At 43.0% G+C, this 15872-nt stretch overlaps 1 protein-coding gene across 25 annotated transcripts in view; it reads left to right on the top strand.

Annotated features, from left to right (window-relative positions):
- Window positions 1–15872, top strand: part of TCF7L2 (transcription factor 7 like 2) — a 240101-nt gene that overhangs the window by 216083 nt on the left and 8146 nt on the right. For 13 of the 25 annotated variants that reach the window (XM_064144371.1, XM_064144370.1, XM_064144363.1 and 10 more), the window contains 6 exons: window positions 302–388; window positions 7908–8048; window positions 9078–9237; window positions 9962–10069; window positions 14752–14800; window positions 15344–15394. In XM_064144371.1, coding sequence (XP_064000441.1) covers window positions 302–388; window positions 7908–8048; window positions 9078–9237; window positions 9962–10069; window positions 14752–14800; window positions 15344–15394 — 596 coding nt within the window. The remainder of the gene's footprint in view (window positions 1–301; window positions 389–7907; window positions 8049–9077; window positions 9238–9961; window positions 10070–14751; window positions 14801–15343; window positions 15395–15872) is intronic. The other 12 variants (XM_064144366.1, XM_064144365.1, XM_064144377.1 and 9 more) reach the window with 3 other exon arrangements.

Genomic DNA, 15872 nt, shown 5'->3' with positions numbered 1-15872 from the left:
CTAGTTTCAGCTTGGGGAGAGGGTCTCTATTGACATAAGCAGAGGTTATAAAATTTAATTAGCCATTCCTATCAGATTTATGGCATTCAAATTGTTCTGTGTTTCTTTCCTTTGATCCTTGCTGTACAATCCCCAAGATTTTTGTTCTGATCAAATGAGAATAAAGCTTACTGTGCAGAGAGAAGTTTTTTGTTGTGGGCTTTTTTTGTTGTTGGTGATGGTTTGTTGTGAGGGTTTTTTTTGGTTTTTTGAAAACCCTTTTTTCTTTCTCTCATTCTCTCTTTCCCTCCTCTTTTGCCAGGCAAGGTCAGCCAGTGTACCCAATCACGACAGGGGGTTTCCGCCACCCTTACCCAACAGCTCTGACTGTCAATGCTTCCATGTCAAGGTGAGTTCAAATGCTGAGGTCCTGAATCAAGAGCAAATGTAGTAGCTGCTCCTGCTGCCCTCTGTAGAAGCAGGCATTGCATCTAGAAAGCACATTTCTGAAAGCTCTTTGGTTAAGTAAGTCATCCTTAGATTTTCAGCAGGATGGAGGAGGTACCTTCTAGTCCTGTCACTGGGCTTTAAGAATTTGTTTTTGAGGGAGAGGTGAAGAGCAGAAAGTCATCTTCAAGAGTCAGACCAAATGAAAGAGCTTGGAGAATGTGGTTTTGAAAAAGCGTACGAGGAGAAGCCGTGCTACCTTCTGCTTTCTTGGTGGCTGTCACCTCAAGCAGTGCTCTGTGTGCAAGAGGAGAGTCTCAGGAGGGAGGAGGGCTGCTCTTCAAGCAGAGTTGGGAGGAAGGTGATTATGCTGTTTTCCCCTACTAAAGCTCCAAACCTGATAGTCAACATAAAAGGGCCTGCCTGACCCTCTAAAGCTTTAGAAGTATATATTTCTTCCCCTGCTTACCTCCAATTAATTCCATCTAATTTTCCTGGGGCTGCTAGTTTTGTTTACAAACTGGTTGGCAGCACTATGTTTAAGTAATCACTAATTGCTCCTAATGATAGTTTTATTTTCTGTTCATCTGATTTTCAGTCTGGTTAATTAAATCGGTGGAGGTTTAGACTTTCCTGATGGGCTGAAACAGCTAATCCATTTTGATGATGGCACATAATTAAATTAGCATGCATTACATAGCAAGGTTCCACGTCTCTTCCCTGCTCTGTCCCTTACTCTCCATCTCTGCCGTTTAATATGTGAAGGTTGGTGCATGGAGGATTTAAGGAGGAAAAGAATGGGGCAGGCAGGGGGCTGGGGGACCACACCTCATGGAGAAATGGAAACCTGTAACAAGAGCTCCTGAGTGAATGGGTAGGGAAATTGTGCATGGTGTGCTTTAGGTAAATAGAGTGAAAGGGGGAAAAAATTGCCTATCTAGCTCCAGCAAATAGACAGGCAACTGGAAAATCAACTTAAAAAAAAATAATTAATATAGACCCAGCACAGGGGAGGAAAAATCCTAGGTTGGGGAAAGAGTTGCAAATTTAAACAGCGATTCCCTCCCTCCGTTTAATCATTTTAATATCTATAAAAGACTTGCAGGCACGGTGTGAGGCAAAGTAGGGCTTGATTTAGTTTAATTATTATTAGAGAGGCTAGTCATTTGAGGGAGGGGGGAGAAGGCAGGGGGAGGGTATATTCCCAAGATAGGCTTTATGAAAGGTATCTAGTTAAAAAGAGTACACAGCAAATTAAATACATTATTGTGGTAATGGGACGACAGAAGTAGAGGTCTATTATACTTATGGCAGTTATAGGAAATGTAGGCTCCTTGCCCTGTTCGAGCACAGCCTTTGATATTCATTCCATTCAGCAGCAGGGCCAGGACTTCTCAGAATTAAGTGATGGGTCATTATACTTTAAACACCATGGAGAAGCCTAGATTGGCAATTAAACAGCACTTGCTGACACTCGCTTGTGCCACCCTGTGACCCCCTTTAGATTGAGTTGTTGGAGCTCGGGGCCCTCAGCCTGCTAAATTGGTAGCAGGCACTTCTCCTGACGAGGGCTGGCTCTGAAATCTGCCGGCTTCAAAGGGAGCAAGATCATGTATAAACCATAATGTGGGTGCACCGTGGCTCAAAAAATAAGGCAGGAATAGATGAAATGTTACAAGTGCAAGGGGGAAATGAGAGAATAATGACAAATCTAATGCAACTCAAAGCAGAATTGTTGCACAGAAAAATGCATCCCACTGCTTGTGCATAAAATCAAGGCAGGCAGATGACATCCAGTTAACAGAAACATGTCAACAGTGAAGTAAAGTGAGAGTGAGTAAGAGAGAAGCCCCTGAGACAGCCAGGAACAAAAAATTAGTTGTCCTTAACAAGTTAAGACTCATCATTATATTCTGGCTTGGAGCCATAAAAGGAGACAGTAGAGTATAATGAGCTGCTTAGAATTTTTAGGGTGTTTATTGCAATTCATGGAATACTTGTCTAGAGAAGAAATACAAGGGGGCTGTCTCAGGCAAAGGTGAGGGGTGTGCACATACGTACACAGCCTTTCTTTTTGTCTCTGCCATGAGCCCCTGCATGCACACATGGCTCAGGCACACAGGCAGAGTGATGAATAGATTTAAGATGTTTATCCTTTGTTTCAGCCCAGAAACTTCCCTCTCGGTTTCCCAGGCATGGGAACACCCTCGGAGCAGACTGTGCTCTGATTCGTGTTTTGACATTGTCTCATGCCCACCTTATCAGCTGAAGCACCTGAGCCTTAAGTAGTACCCAGTGTAGCTGGGAAATGGCGCTGGTGTGCCCATAGTTGCCCACAGTTGCTCTCAGACATGCCAGCAGCTTGGCAGGGCCCTAGTATGAATGAGCCTGAGTGGCGCTGTGTTGGCTTTGCCCAGGTGTTGAGTCCAGAGCAGACCCCATCACTCCTCCATCCCTGTTTTTCCTGAGCCTTTTCTATATCATGGTATAGACCTTTGGAGGAGTAGTTCCTGTATTTCCCTGTATCATGGTATAGACCTTTGGCAGCTGTAGAATTGTAGAATGTCTTGGATCAAAAGGGACCTCCAAAGGTCCTCAACTAGATCAGGTTGCCCAGAGCCATGTCAAGCTTCACCTTGAATATCTCCAGGGATGGGGCCTCAACCACCTCCCCGGGCAGCCTATTCCATTGCTCCCCTACCCTCATGGTAAAGAACTTGTTCATGCAGTGCTTCCCAACCCTGAATATTCCCTAGGCTTAGTGTAATTACAGTTGGTTAGTTAGGATATGCTTATGAATAGTTTATAAAAGGTTAATGGGTGACCAATAGTGATCTGCATAAATGGTTTAGACTATTAAAAACCATGTACAATTATTTTCTCTTTTAGTAGTGTTGCCTCACTCACTTTGTAGGCATGCAGCATGCTTACACTACCTCTTAATTGTTTGCTTCCCACTATAACACGCTCTCAGCGTAAATTGAGACAGGGTTAACTGACTGATGGGCAAACAGTGGACCCACTGTGAAAAAGTCAGCTGCTCTGAGTGGAAATGATTTAGCAGAATGACACCATACAAACGCTGCACAGCAGTTAAGTGGTGGGCAGTGGAAAAATACCTTCTGTAATTGAAATTTCAGGGGAAATTCACTTTAGCTGAAGGTGATTACTGAGAGGTAGAGTGTAGGCAGGAACTTAAAAATTTGCACTCTTCTGCCACTTCTGATGTCACATGAGCAGATGTCTACATGGGAACTTCAAGCTGAACCCTTACCCAGCCTGTTGAAGTTCATAGGACTATGAGAGCAACTTTGGGCTCTGGAGTATAATTTTATAGTCCAAACATAGGGAGAGGTTCTAAGTCCAAAAGGCAGCCTCTTAGAGAGGAGAGAGAGATTCAGTGTGAAATAATGAATGGTCAGTGGTAACAAACATACAACTTCCTTGAGGAAATTGTCACCCTGAAAAGAGCCACTGAGCTGCAGCTGCCTGTTGATGAGTGCTGCCATGTTTCTGAAGGTTACAGCTCAGGGGGTAAAATCTCAGCCTAGCTGCAATCGGTGAAGGCTTCGTCATCCTCCAGACTTTCACACAAGTTGGATATGTAGGCTTATCCTCTTCTGCTGCCTTTCCTCCCCATCTAGATTTCAATGTGAAAATACCTATTCTCTACTAAATGGTAATTGGGAGAGTATCTTCCCAGTTCCATTATTGGGAAAGGATGTTGCAGTTTTTGCAGATCCTCTTCACCTTCATCAATTTTTTACTAGCTGGAGGTACTTAAATCTTCATCAAAAGAAACAAATAAAATACTCCCTCTGTTTTTCTGTCAGATTTGTTTCCTTTGAACATCACAACCATACCACAATTTACCATGTAGGCTAAGTTGTGTAGGCATTTTGTAGTGTGTCTCAGTTTTTGACCAGACCCAGTTATCATGGCCACATCACAGGATCCTCTTCAGAAGCTTAACAAGCACCATCTTTTGTCTCCGTTAATTCTAGCTCTGACTGTCTTTTGTGATGTTTGGAGTCCTCCTCCAGTGATGAGTCTAAATGTGATTGGGTCCCCTCTCATAGGCATCTCTCCTCGTGCTACCACTGCACCTCAGCTCTTCTTCCTTTCTGGCAAATTCTCAGTGTTCTTCCCACTGTGTCCTCATATCAAACAAATGCAGCCCTTCCTGCCTGCTCTCTGAAGGAGGCTTTTCATCTCCCTCTTCATCCTTCTTTGTCCTGTTGTCACTGGCTCTTGTTCTAGTTTGATCCCTAGTTGGCCCAAGCAGCATAGTCTCAGAATCACGGAAACATTCACGTTGGAAAAGACCCTCAGGATCACTAAGTCTAACCTACTCTACAAGGTTCACCCTAAACCATATCCCCAAGCACCACATCCAAATGACATTTAAATACATCCAGGGTTGGTGACACAACCACCTCCCTGGGCAGCTCATTCCAGTGTCTGACAAGTCCTCTCTTGAATGCTGGGTCTTGCCAAGGATAGGCAGTCACCCTATAGGATGTGTGTCCACTTTTGTCTGTACATTTATACTGCTTCCAGTGAGGTCAGGATTTTGCCATGGGTTTTGTTTTCACCCATATTTGTATGGTATGTTTTTATGAAAGCTCTTGCTGTCAGGTTTTACTGTTTGTGGTGTGCTATGACTGATGGTTTCAGTCACTGTGTCAACAAACCTTTCAGTATGTTCAGTCAAAATACATACAAAAATAGAGGGAGAATAGGAAAAAAAATACTAAAAGGCTTTTTTTTTTGTCTTGGTGAGGTAATTCTGTGGCAGAAGAAGGAATGGGACCTTGGTGTTCTTGCAGTCTCACTGTTGTCTTCTGTTCTCACCTACCATGCACCAAAGCATTTCCTCAAACTTCTTTCCCAGTTAGTTTTGTCAGAGAGTGAGGAAGGCATTTTGACAATCCACTTAGAGATTTGTATCTAGAAACCTTTAGCAGAAAGAGAAATTGTGATTTTGCTTCCCATTTTCCTCTTTCCCTGCCATCACACCCTCCTACTTTCATAGATTCATAGAATGGTTTGGATTGAAAGGGACCTTAAAGATCATATAGGTCAAACCCTTCTGCCGTAGACAGGGTCACCCTCCACTACACCAGGTTGCTCAAGGCCTCATCCAACCTGGCCTTGAACACCTTCAGGGAGGGGGAATCTGTGACCTCTCTTGGCAACCTGTTTCAGTGTCTTACCACCCTCACTGGAAACAATTTCTAATGCCCAGTTTAAATCTACCCTCCTCAAGCTTCAATCTTCTCATTGTATCACTACAAGCCCTTGTAAAAGGTCCCTTCACAGCTTTCTTATAGGTTACTTTCTGGTACTGGAAGGCCTCTGTAAGATCTCCTTTTCTCAAGGCTAAACAGCCTCAACTCTCATAGCTGGATGTCGTAGGGGAGGTGCTCCAGCCCTCTCATCATTTTCTTGGCTCTTACCTGGAGCTGCTTCAGCAGTTCAATGTCCTTATGCTGGGGGCACCAGAACTGTACATAATGCTGCAGGTGGAGGGGTCTCATGAGAGCAGAGTAGAGGAAATGAACACTGCCTCCCTTGTCCTGTTGGTCATACTTCTGATGTAGGCCATGGCTGCTTTCTGGGCTGTAAGCTCACGTTACTGGCTTGCCTTGAGTTTTTTGCCAGCTGACATCCCCAAAATCCTCCTTGAGATTGCTCTTGAGCCACTCCTTTCCCAGCTTAAATTTGTGCTTCAGATTGCCCCAACCCAGGTGGCAGGACCTTTCACTTGGCCTTGTTGAACTTCATGAGGTTGGCTTGGACCCACCTCATAAGCACGCCCAAGTCTTTGGATGACATGCCTTCCTTCCAGCATGTCAACCAGACCACGCAGCCTGGTGTCATCTGCAAACTTAGTGGGGATAAACTCAACCCCACTGTCCATATCACTGACAAAGCTGTTCAACAACATCTTTCTCTCTGTGCTGCTGTTCATGAGGAGCTGTGATTCTCTACAGCTTCAACAATTTCACTTTCTCCTTGTCAGTCCCTGCTCTTCCCACCACTGCCTTTAAAGACAGAATACTTCTGTCTAATGATACTGAGTATTGTTAGCTGAGAGACAAAGACCCCTCAGAGCTCATAGAGGATAGTATCTCTTGTTCATGAAAATGCCACTGTGTCATTCTGTGAATGTAGGGAATGTCTAGGCAGGCAAGGAGGGTGAGGGTATTAAGCTCACTAGTGGAATTTGTAGGGCTGGGGATGGGGAAGAAATCTCATTATCTTTTTTTGATACATAGTCTACTTATCCATGGTATCACCTCATTGTCTGTTGATAGAAGAAATAATTCTTTATCCCATTGCATATTCCATATTCTTGGACTATTTTATTTGAACAAAACGGTTCAAATCCAGGGATGAGAGTGAGGTTTTGCAGCAAGAAAAGCCCTTGTCATTTGCCAAGCCACTTAAGCTTTGAAACTTTGGGGAGAGTTATTTCTGAACCAGAATTTTAGGCCAGATTCCATTCCCTGGAAACATTTAGGCTTCCGTGGGGATTTTCAAAGGGAAAAGCAGTCAGTCATAGTGTGCTGTCCTTATTCCCTGCAAAACTCTTCAGAGGCTGTTGAGAAATAACGATATGAAGTCAATACTGCTTTTGAGAACTGTGTTCATTTTGTTTAAGAAGTTAAGAAAATGTGACTGCTTGTGCCATGTTCATGCTGTGGCCCCGACCAAGCAATTGGATACATGCAGAGGGGGTTGCACATCCCTCTGAATCCAGTTGCAGGACCGGGGCCATGTATGTTGTCATAAACCATAAAGCTGGCAACATTTTTTTCTCTTTAGAAAGGCTAGACTATGATTTTGCATGAATTTAAGCCTTCCTAGGTTACCTTGGCTTAATTCTACCATCATTATACCTTTTCTTGAAGCAATGTGGCTAAGAGATTTATTAGGCACAAGTAAATATTTTCTTTGGCTCCATCAACAGATGTAGCTAATGAAGCATCTTAACTAGAATTACCAAAAAACCTTCTAGATTGTCTTGGCATTAATATTTTATTTTGCTGTCAATATGCAGTAAAAGATCTCATCCCAAATTGCCCAACATTATTCAGAACTCTAAAAATGGATTCCTTGGTTGCCACAGATATTTGCTGGCAAATTAAGCAGACTACTGGATTTTCCTGCAGGTAGCTGAAATTCCACTGTCATCCAAGTTCATCCAGTTGAATTTGCCTTTTGCTAAAGATGTTAAAAATCATGATGTCTCGTGTCAGTAGTGATAATGAAGGAGATGATTGGCTTTAATGACATTAGAAGAGTCATTATGTTTAATTTATTGCTAATTAATGCTGCCAGCTTTCATATGCTTTGTCTAGCTGTCATGTGCTTGTTATATGCCTTTTTTTTTCTTTCTTTTTTTTTTTTTCTTTTATTAATGTGTGTACACATCCCTCCCCATTCATTCATTTTTATTCTGACGATTTACACAGCTTTCTCTCCTCTAGGTTTCCTCCACACATGGTCCCGCCACATCATAGTTTACACACAACTGGAATCCCTCACCCGGCCATAGTCACACCAACAGTCAAACAGGAATCTTCCCAGAGCGACGTCGGCTCACTTCACAGCTCGTAAGTTGTTGCTTCCCACGTCTGTCTTCCTAGAGCATTGCCTCTGCATGCGTGGCTTTTAAAAAGAGCTGGGTTTTGAGGAATGTTTTTTGCCCTACAATGCTTCTTAAATTGCCTTTTGTCTTCTAACTGATAGGAATGTGGTATAGCTACCAAAGTAATGGCAACAGTCTTTCAGAGCTGTTCTTTGACATGGACCAGTAGCTGTGAATTTCAGCCTTTTTAACAAGGAAGTGCACTTTTCTTGATCACGATTCAAACTTCTCGATTGGTTTTCAGTGCCCAGTTTAAAACTGTGAGCTAATGGATATGCAACAGGAGACGTTAAATTAGAGCATAAATGGCTTATTCAAAGCTTCAGAGTGAGCTGGCATCAAGTGTGGGTTTGAATTAATGGTGGGGCCCTAGTTTAGCTCTCTCTCTAGTGCTTCTGCTGCTTCTTCACAAACTGGAACACAAAAGGTTTCACCTCAACACGAGGAGAAACTTCTTTACAGTAAGAGTGACAGAGCACTGGAAGAAGCTGCCCAGAGAGGTTGTGGAGTATCCTTCTCTGGAGACTTTCAAAACCTGCCTGGATGCATTGCTGTGCGAACTACCCTAGGGGATCAGGGTTCACCTTCCAACCTTTGAGGTTCTGTGATTCTTGCCTTTCCATTCACAAGAGAGGCAGACAGCATTTTGGTTCCCATTGTTGGAGGTGAGGTGTTATTATTACCCGTTATTACCTTTGTGTTCACACAAAGCCCTCCCCATGAACCCATGTGCCTGGGTGCCCATGTCCTTTCAAGGTGCTTCTAGGGTCTGAGGGAGTGCTTGGCCATACTGCAGAAACATGAGGTGGGTTTTCTTATAATGCTGTTTAAACTGGTCTTATACAGCAGGCAGGGTGAAGACTCTAGAGAACCTTCTGGTCCTCTTCCTAGAGATTTCTGAGGATTAATGCAAGAGGGATTGAGAGGATTAATTTAATAAATTCACAAGGGTTCTCACTGTGAGGTTTCTGTCTGTTGTATCTTTACCCTTCAGAAAACATCAGGACTCTAAAAAAGAAGAAGAGAAAAAGAAGCCACACATAAAGAAACCTCTTAATGCATTTATGTTGTATATGAAGGAAATGAGAGCAAAAGTTGTAGCAGAATGCACATTGAAAGAGAGCGCAGCCATCAACCAAATCCTCGGTCGAAGGGTAGGTAATGAGGGTGAAGCACAAGCAGGGCTGACACTCAGTACAGTTCACACTTTCTGGATCGCTGTTTTCCTGATGCTGAGATTACTAAAGATAGGGAGGGTACTAAACTAAAAGCCTTGGTTTAATGTTTGGGGTTTGGTTTTCACAGATGCTTTTTGACACTTCTGTCTGTGGGGAAGAAAGGGAGTTAATTAATGACAATGTTATCTTAGTGTTATTCCTATGACCAGGCAGGTAGAATATTCCCAGATTTTCATTTTGCCCTAAACCAGGCAGAAAAGTAAATGGGAAGGAAAAAGCCTTTCTGTGCAGCACCAGCACCTGTGAGAGCTAGAAGAGTAAAGGGGGTACCAGTGGGGAATGGAGGTGGAGGGTTTCAATGAATCTGTAACTGAGATCTAGCTCAGGACAATTGGTTCCGCTTTGGATCCTCTTGTCTGGTCTTTGCTTTTTTAATTTACTTTCTTAATTCTCCTCTCTTATGGGGAGACAAAGGGTCTGAGTGAATGTAAATGATGAGCTGTGACTCAGCTGAGTAACTTGGAGGTGCAAGCTAGAGTTATAAATAAAATGGGAGTGTCATCTGTTGTTATCACTTTCTGAAAATCAATTCTGTGTGTATTTATATCTAAATAACATCCCACACTGTGAACACACTTAAAAAAAAACCATGCCATGCTTGTGCTTTTTATTTTGTCTTTCTCTCTTTTCTTCACCTCAGTGGCACGCATTATCCAGAGAAGAACAAGCGAAATACTATGAACTAGCAAGAAAGGAACGACAGCTTCACATGCAGCTGTACCCGGGCTGGTCCGCACGGGATAACTATGTAGGTTCCTATATAGGTGGAAATTCTTCTAGTAGTAGAGCTTGCAGAATTGTCTGTGTGAGTTGCTGAACTATGACCACACATTACACACAAGCACTACTTGGAAAGCATGCCTGGGGTCCAAATCTGGTAATAGCAGCGGATGCTTCCCTCTGTGGTGCTAAAAACTATTGAGGGGTAATTCCCAGCCCTCCACTTGGAAGAGGCTTCCTGGCTGGGACTAGTCAAGGGTTAGAATTGGGGTATGACATTAGAGGTCTGTGAAGAAACTCTTGCCTTCACTTTTACCAGTGTCTGGAAATGCCATTTGGCTTGCTGCTGGTCATTCAAAATGTCACTTTTTAAAACAAGATTCAAAGCTCCCCTATACTGCTTTTGTGTGGCTCCTCTCCTTCCCACCAAAAAGATGAATAATTAGTGCCTTGTGCTTTATCTGTGTGAGAATATAGTGGAAAGTGGAAGAATGACTTATCCTAGCTTCAGAGAAGGACTGGCAAAACCAAAAGTGTGACTTGTTTGAAGGTCTTACTCTCAAGTGGGGTTAATTATTCCATGTGCTACGCATGTGTTATTTCAATTATATTTTGCCTTTTCTTGGCCATGTTGTCTTTTTATTTTGTCTCCTCTCCTCATTTTTTAAAAAGCATTTTCTAGTCAGTTTAAGGAACTAGATTGATTCTGACTTTCAAAGAGCCTGGTTTGTAGCTAAAAGTGGTAGATTTTTGTGCCTGCTGAAAACATAAGGCCAGCATTTGTAACCATGTACTAGCAGTGTATAACCCCTGCTTCCTTGAAGGGTAAGTGATGTGGTTGGTAGTAAGTGTTCACAAGCCTAAATCCATAAACTCTTGACAGATTTGTGGATTGGTGGGAGCTCTAAGCCCTCTTTAATAGGATTATAGCAGCAACTTGATTTTTTTTTTTAATTAAATCACCTAAAACTCTCAAGGTCTTTAACTGTGGAATAAACCCAGCTCCCTACCTTCCAGGCAGAATTCAAGTAGGTTTGAACCTTACTAGCAGCTGTAAGGTTGATGTCAGTTATGTGTTACATACTTTGGTTTGGTTGAAGTCTGTCTCTTCCGTCATCATCATCATCATCACTGCCTTTTTGTCCATAAATATCCTGTTTTGTTGTAAAACGGAAGCTATGTGCTTGGTGTATGGCAGCACTCACCTCTGTAAGAATCCACATTTTTACGTGTGTGCATGGAAAGAAGACAATTCAGGGTCCTCAGTGAAGCCTGGAGCAGCAGCAGCTCTCTGCTCTTCCACTGTTTCAGGGGTGGAGAATACACACACACTTACTTATTTAGCCATATGAAAAACATGTCCATCAGTACAAATCCTTCTTTCTTGATCATCTCCTCTTTCCACTGGGCTATGCCTTGCTCCCTCCTTTGTTCACCATGACAGGTGTAGCTGTGCATGCTTCTCAGAGGAGACCCCATTAAGCCTGGTGCGGCACTGCTCATGCTTAAACGCGTTTTCTTTTTCAGGTAGTTTGGCCTTAAACTGTCAGACCATTGAGGTAGTTCCTCAGCACTGTGCAGTGTCGTCGTCTTGGGTGTTCAAAAGGGGAGTCTAGGCTGGACTGAGGTTTCAGGAATGCTCATTCTGTGCAGTGACTGTGCCACCAACAGATGGGCATGTACAAAGCCTTCAGTGTTTAGGACCTTTTACTTTTGTCCTCACCGTATGAGCACTGAGAAACGCTTTCTTCTCAAGCTAAAAAGGACAGGATGAGAGAGTCGGCGCTTTCCCTGCGGCTTGATGCTGTACCCCCAAGTGACCTTCAGGGGGAACCTTCCTGCCTGAGGAGAGCACAGTACCTTTGCGTCACACATTGCATCATCCGCAGGATTTATTTATTTCTCCTCTCCTGGGTCATTCAGAGCTCTCCAAGTTCCCCTCCTCCCTCAGGATTTTGTAGGGTCTTGAGCCCTCCATGAGCCTAAGCAGGGGAGCACCTGCGGGCTGCTTGAATTGCTTAAATTGTTAGGTATCTCACATCAGGCCTGAAAATGAGACCAGTCGTAGTCCAGGTCTTCAGAAACAGGAGCAGTATGTTCAAGAAACAGTTTTCAGCCTGCTCTTAAATAAGAGGATTCAGGGAGTCCCTTGTGTCTTATAGGTGTCACAAGACACACTTGCTCTTTCTGAGATCTCATCTAAGATGTTAAAGAGTGCCAAGTGCTGGACTGAGGTGTGTAAGGGTCTAGTCACCTCCTCTGCTGCTTGTCTAGAAAATTAGTACCAGCCAACTCGGTAGACCAGTCAAAACCCAGTTTGGTTTGCCTCTGTAGAGGGAGCTGCTGAAACAATTAGCAAGTATTTACATCAGCCTAAGAATTTGTGTAGGACTATGACAGAAAATGCTGCAGATCATCTGCTCAAATCTTAGGAGGATGATGTGAGGCAAAGGCAAAACAGTGTCTTCTGCACAGCACTTGAAAAATGCTGCCATCATTCTTAAGTTCATGTGTGTTAATTCAACTGTGTAATCAAGTATCTTGTAGGACAGAAATGGAACAAGCAAACCAGGTGATTCTTCTCACTATTTTCATTGAAAAGAGTGTAAAATAAATTAGTGGCACCTCTGCCAGTTCTTTGCGAGGAACAGTTTTCAAAGCTTGTGTTGAAAAGTAAGCAGAAATTCCTGATCCCTGGCTGACAACTGTGTATATCAGCCATTTTTAACAGTTTGCTCCCTAAAGGAGTTACTGCACTTTAATACCTGGCCTGAAAAGTTTGTGAAGGGCAGGCAACTCCTGACCTCAGGTGAAGGAGTTATGAAGTCTCAAATTGAAGTAGCATTTGAATTCCCAGACCTGTTGGAAAAAAAAAAGTAAATTTGCAGTAGTTGCAGCCTTTTAATTATGCAGGTGGCCTCCTTGAGGTTAAATAAATATCAGGCTTCTGGTCCTGAGGCAATTGTCTTATTTTGTTTATGTTGTTGGAAAGCTGAAAAAAATCCACTGACTTTCACAGAGCTACTGTCAATCTAGATCAATATGGAGCAAAGTCTGAGCCTCTTTGGACTCCAAGATAATCATGTTTTTCCCTATTTTATTCTCAGTATACATTAGACTGATGGCTGCTATGGCAAGTGACTCAGATCAACATGCCTCAGAGGTGCTGGGGATGATTCCTCAGCAGCATCCAGGCTGCAGGATTTATGTGCATGTTGTTTGAAAATCCTTCAAAATGAGCAGTGCAGACAACTTGCTCTGTCACAGGAAGGCTTTTTTGATCTAGACTGCTAGTCACAGGCTGGACAATAGGGTGGCAGTTTACAGCCCCGAACAAGCAAAGGGGGGAAAAAGCACTGGAGCCTTGTGCTAGAAAGCTGGCTTTTGGGGAGGAAAATACAAGGCCAACAACATCAAAGTGCAGCATTCACGTTGGGTGAATTTCTTACTAAGACATTTCAGGGAATGTATTGTAGTGAGGTCCAAAGAGTTACAGTGGATGTGCCAGGCAGAAACCTATCTTAACCGTTTAGTTAGGAGCCAGACCAACCTGCTGAGAACAGTGTCTGTCATGTGGCAGGATGTCTTGGCTCCCTCAAAGATACATCCAATTCTTTAAAAGTGCTGTGAGATTCCTTTTCCCAATACATGGATGTCCCCTCTTGAGCACAAGGGACTGCTGCTCTGTGTCCTTTTACCAGCTTCTCTTACTACTATATTTCTAAAAACCAGGATCTCTTGTTCTGTTCAGGGTTGATGCTGCTGGCCTGGAAGTTGTTGGTTTTATCATCTGGGGAGCTATAAAACCGAAATTGCTCTGTTTCCTACACTGGCCTTTCTGTACTTCTGCAATCCTTGGTGCTCAGTTTAGAATAGTTTTATTACTTGTAACTCTTCTCTTGGAAAATGATCATTGGTTTCCACAGAGGTTGGGCTCCTGGTTGTCTGCTCACACTTTCATAGGGAAACAGAAAAAAGGCCTTTTCCTTCCAGTCAGAAGCTGTAACAAGCTGCATCATGTTATGGGACAATATTCGTGAAGAGGGGCACAGTTTAGCTAAATAGTACTTGTTGTTTTCCTTGTGATACAGCAAAAGGAAAGGGTCTTAGTATTTTATGATTGTCCTGGCTTTGCTTCCTAGGTTGTCAGTGCACTTACAAACCTGCAAGTTATGCTTTTGCTGCTCATTGTTTTGGCTTCCTTTTCTGCTTTAATGGTTGGATTTGGTTGCTGAGAAATTCCAGGGTCTCAATCTGACTTCACTCATGCACTCTACCAGCTTCAGTCTCCCTCTTCTTCCCCTCCCTGCCCCACCAAGGTGTGTCCCATGAATGATTTTAGAAACTCTCAGATGCTGAAACGTGCAAATGTCAAATGATTTTGTCATCATGATAATCTTTTTTCAAAAGTGTCTTGCAAGTTCTACCCCTCCCTAGCTGCTGCTTATGGCTTTGGTGGGTGGTAGTGTTGGAGTGGGGGCTGCAATGAGGCCATCCAAAAAGCCATGGAGTGGGCAGGCAAAGTCATCCCCAGAGTGCAGCATCCCCTTGGGGCCAGACAAGCCTCCATGAACTGAAGGTGATCTGCTGCAGTGTTTCCCCAGGGAGCTTCCCACGCCGGCCTCAGCCCCGTTGCTTGGTGCCGTCTTGCAAGGACACGTGTTTTGGGTTGTTCTATAAATCCTTCTCATTTGTGTGTGTTTCCTGCAGGGAAAGAAGAAGAAGAGGAAAAGAGATAAGCAGCCCGGAGAGACCAATGGTAAGTAAAAATAAGTCTGAGTCTCTTGCTTAGTGGAAGTGTGGCAGTCCTGGTGTGATGCTCCTAGGTGTGGGGGAGGTGGGTACTATGTCTTGGCCTGATGGAGAGCCAGCCCCTGTACTAAGACAGCCTCTTATTTTTTTTAATGCACTCGTTACACGTTATTGCCCTTCTAAAACTAGTAACAAGCCACTGCATGTCAGAGCCTCCCGTGACCTTAGCTGAATTTGTACGTAGCCACCGCAGAGCCTTTAACCGCAGAGCCGTAGCCGTAATGCCTGTGCCAGCCGTGCTAGAGCTGTCCGCTTGCGTGGCGCATCCGCGCGTGCGTTACCTGTGCGTGTGTCCGGTGTTAATTTGGGCTGTTCCTGTACGTCCTGATGCATGCCTTACAGTGGTAAATCGCACCCATTTTAAATTAAGGAGGTTTGCCATTCTCTATAGGCAATTAGAAATACTGCATAGGCAATCTCATAGTCAATTTCCAAGAAGCCCTGACTTAGTTTTTTTGAAGCCTTTGTGTAATTTGTTCTTTTTTTTCAGAACACAGCGAATGTTTCCTAAATCCTTGCCTTTCACTTCCTCCGATTACAGGTGCTAACGTCATTTTGAGTCATTTAAAATAGTTTTATAAACTGTTTCTTAATTATCATTATTATTACTATTATTATTATTATTATTATTATTATTATTATTATTATATTATTTTCTTTCCTGCCATTATAGATTTTAACATTAAACACTTAATGACATTAAGGAAAAAAAAAAAGAAAAGAAAAGAAAAATACCATCCACACGTTTTGATAAGAGTTTATTATCTATCTCTATATATATTTATTATATGTTTGCCAGTACTCTTTAATTCTGTTTTGCGTTTTTTTTCTGTAACAGTTGCTATTAAAACAGTAATGCAGTAAAAATAACGCAAGAGTTGTACTAACTGTGCAAATTGAATATGCAGTATTTCTTTAAAGAGACTGATAAAGAATGGAAGCAACTCAGTAATGAACCTCCTTAATCTAATGGCATTTTTCATGGCTCCCACTAAGTCTTCTCACATTAGCATGCATAA

The sequence above is a fragment of the Pogoniulus pusillus genome, chromosome 6 (assembly GCF_015220805.1).
Source record: "Pogoniulus pusillus isolate bPogPus1 chromosome 6, bPogPus1.pri, whole genome shotgun sequence".
In the NCBI taxonomy this organism is placed as follows: Eukaryota; Metazoa; Chordata; class Aves; order Piciformes; family Lybiidae; genus Pogoniulus; species Pogoniulus pusillus.
The sequence above is the reverse complement of the archived record's forward strand: the minus strand, read 5'-3'. Positions and strand labels throughout refer to the sequence as shown.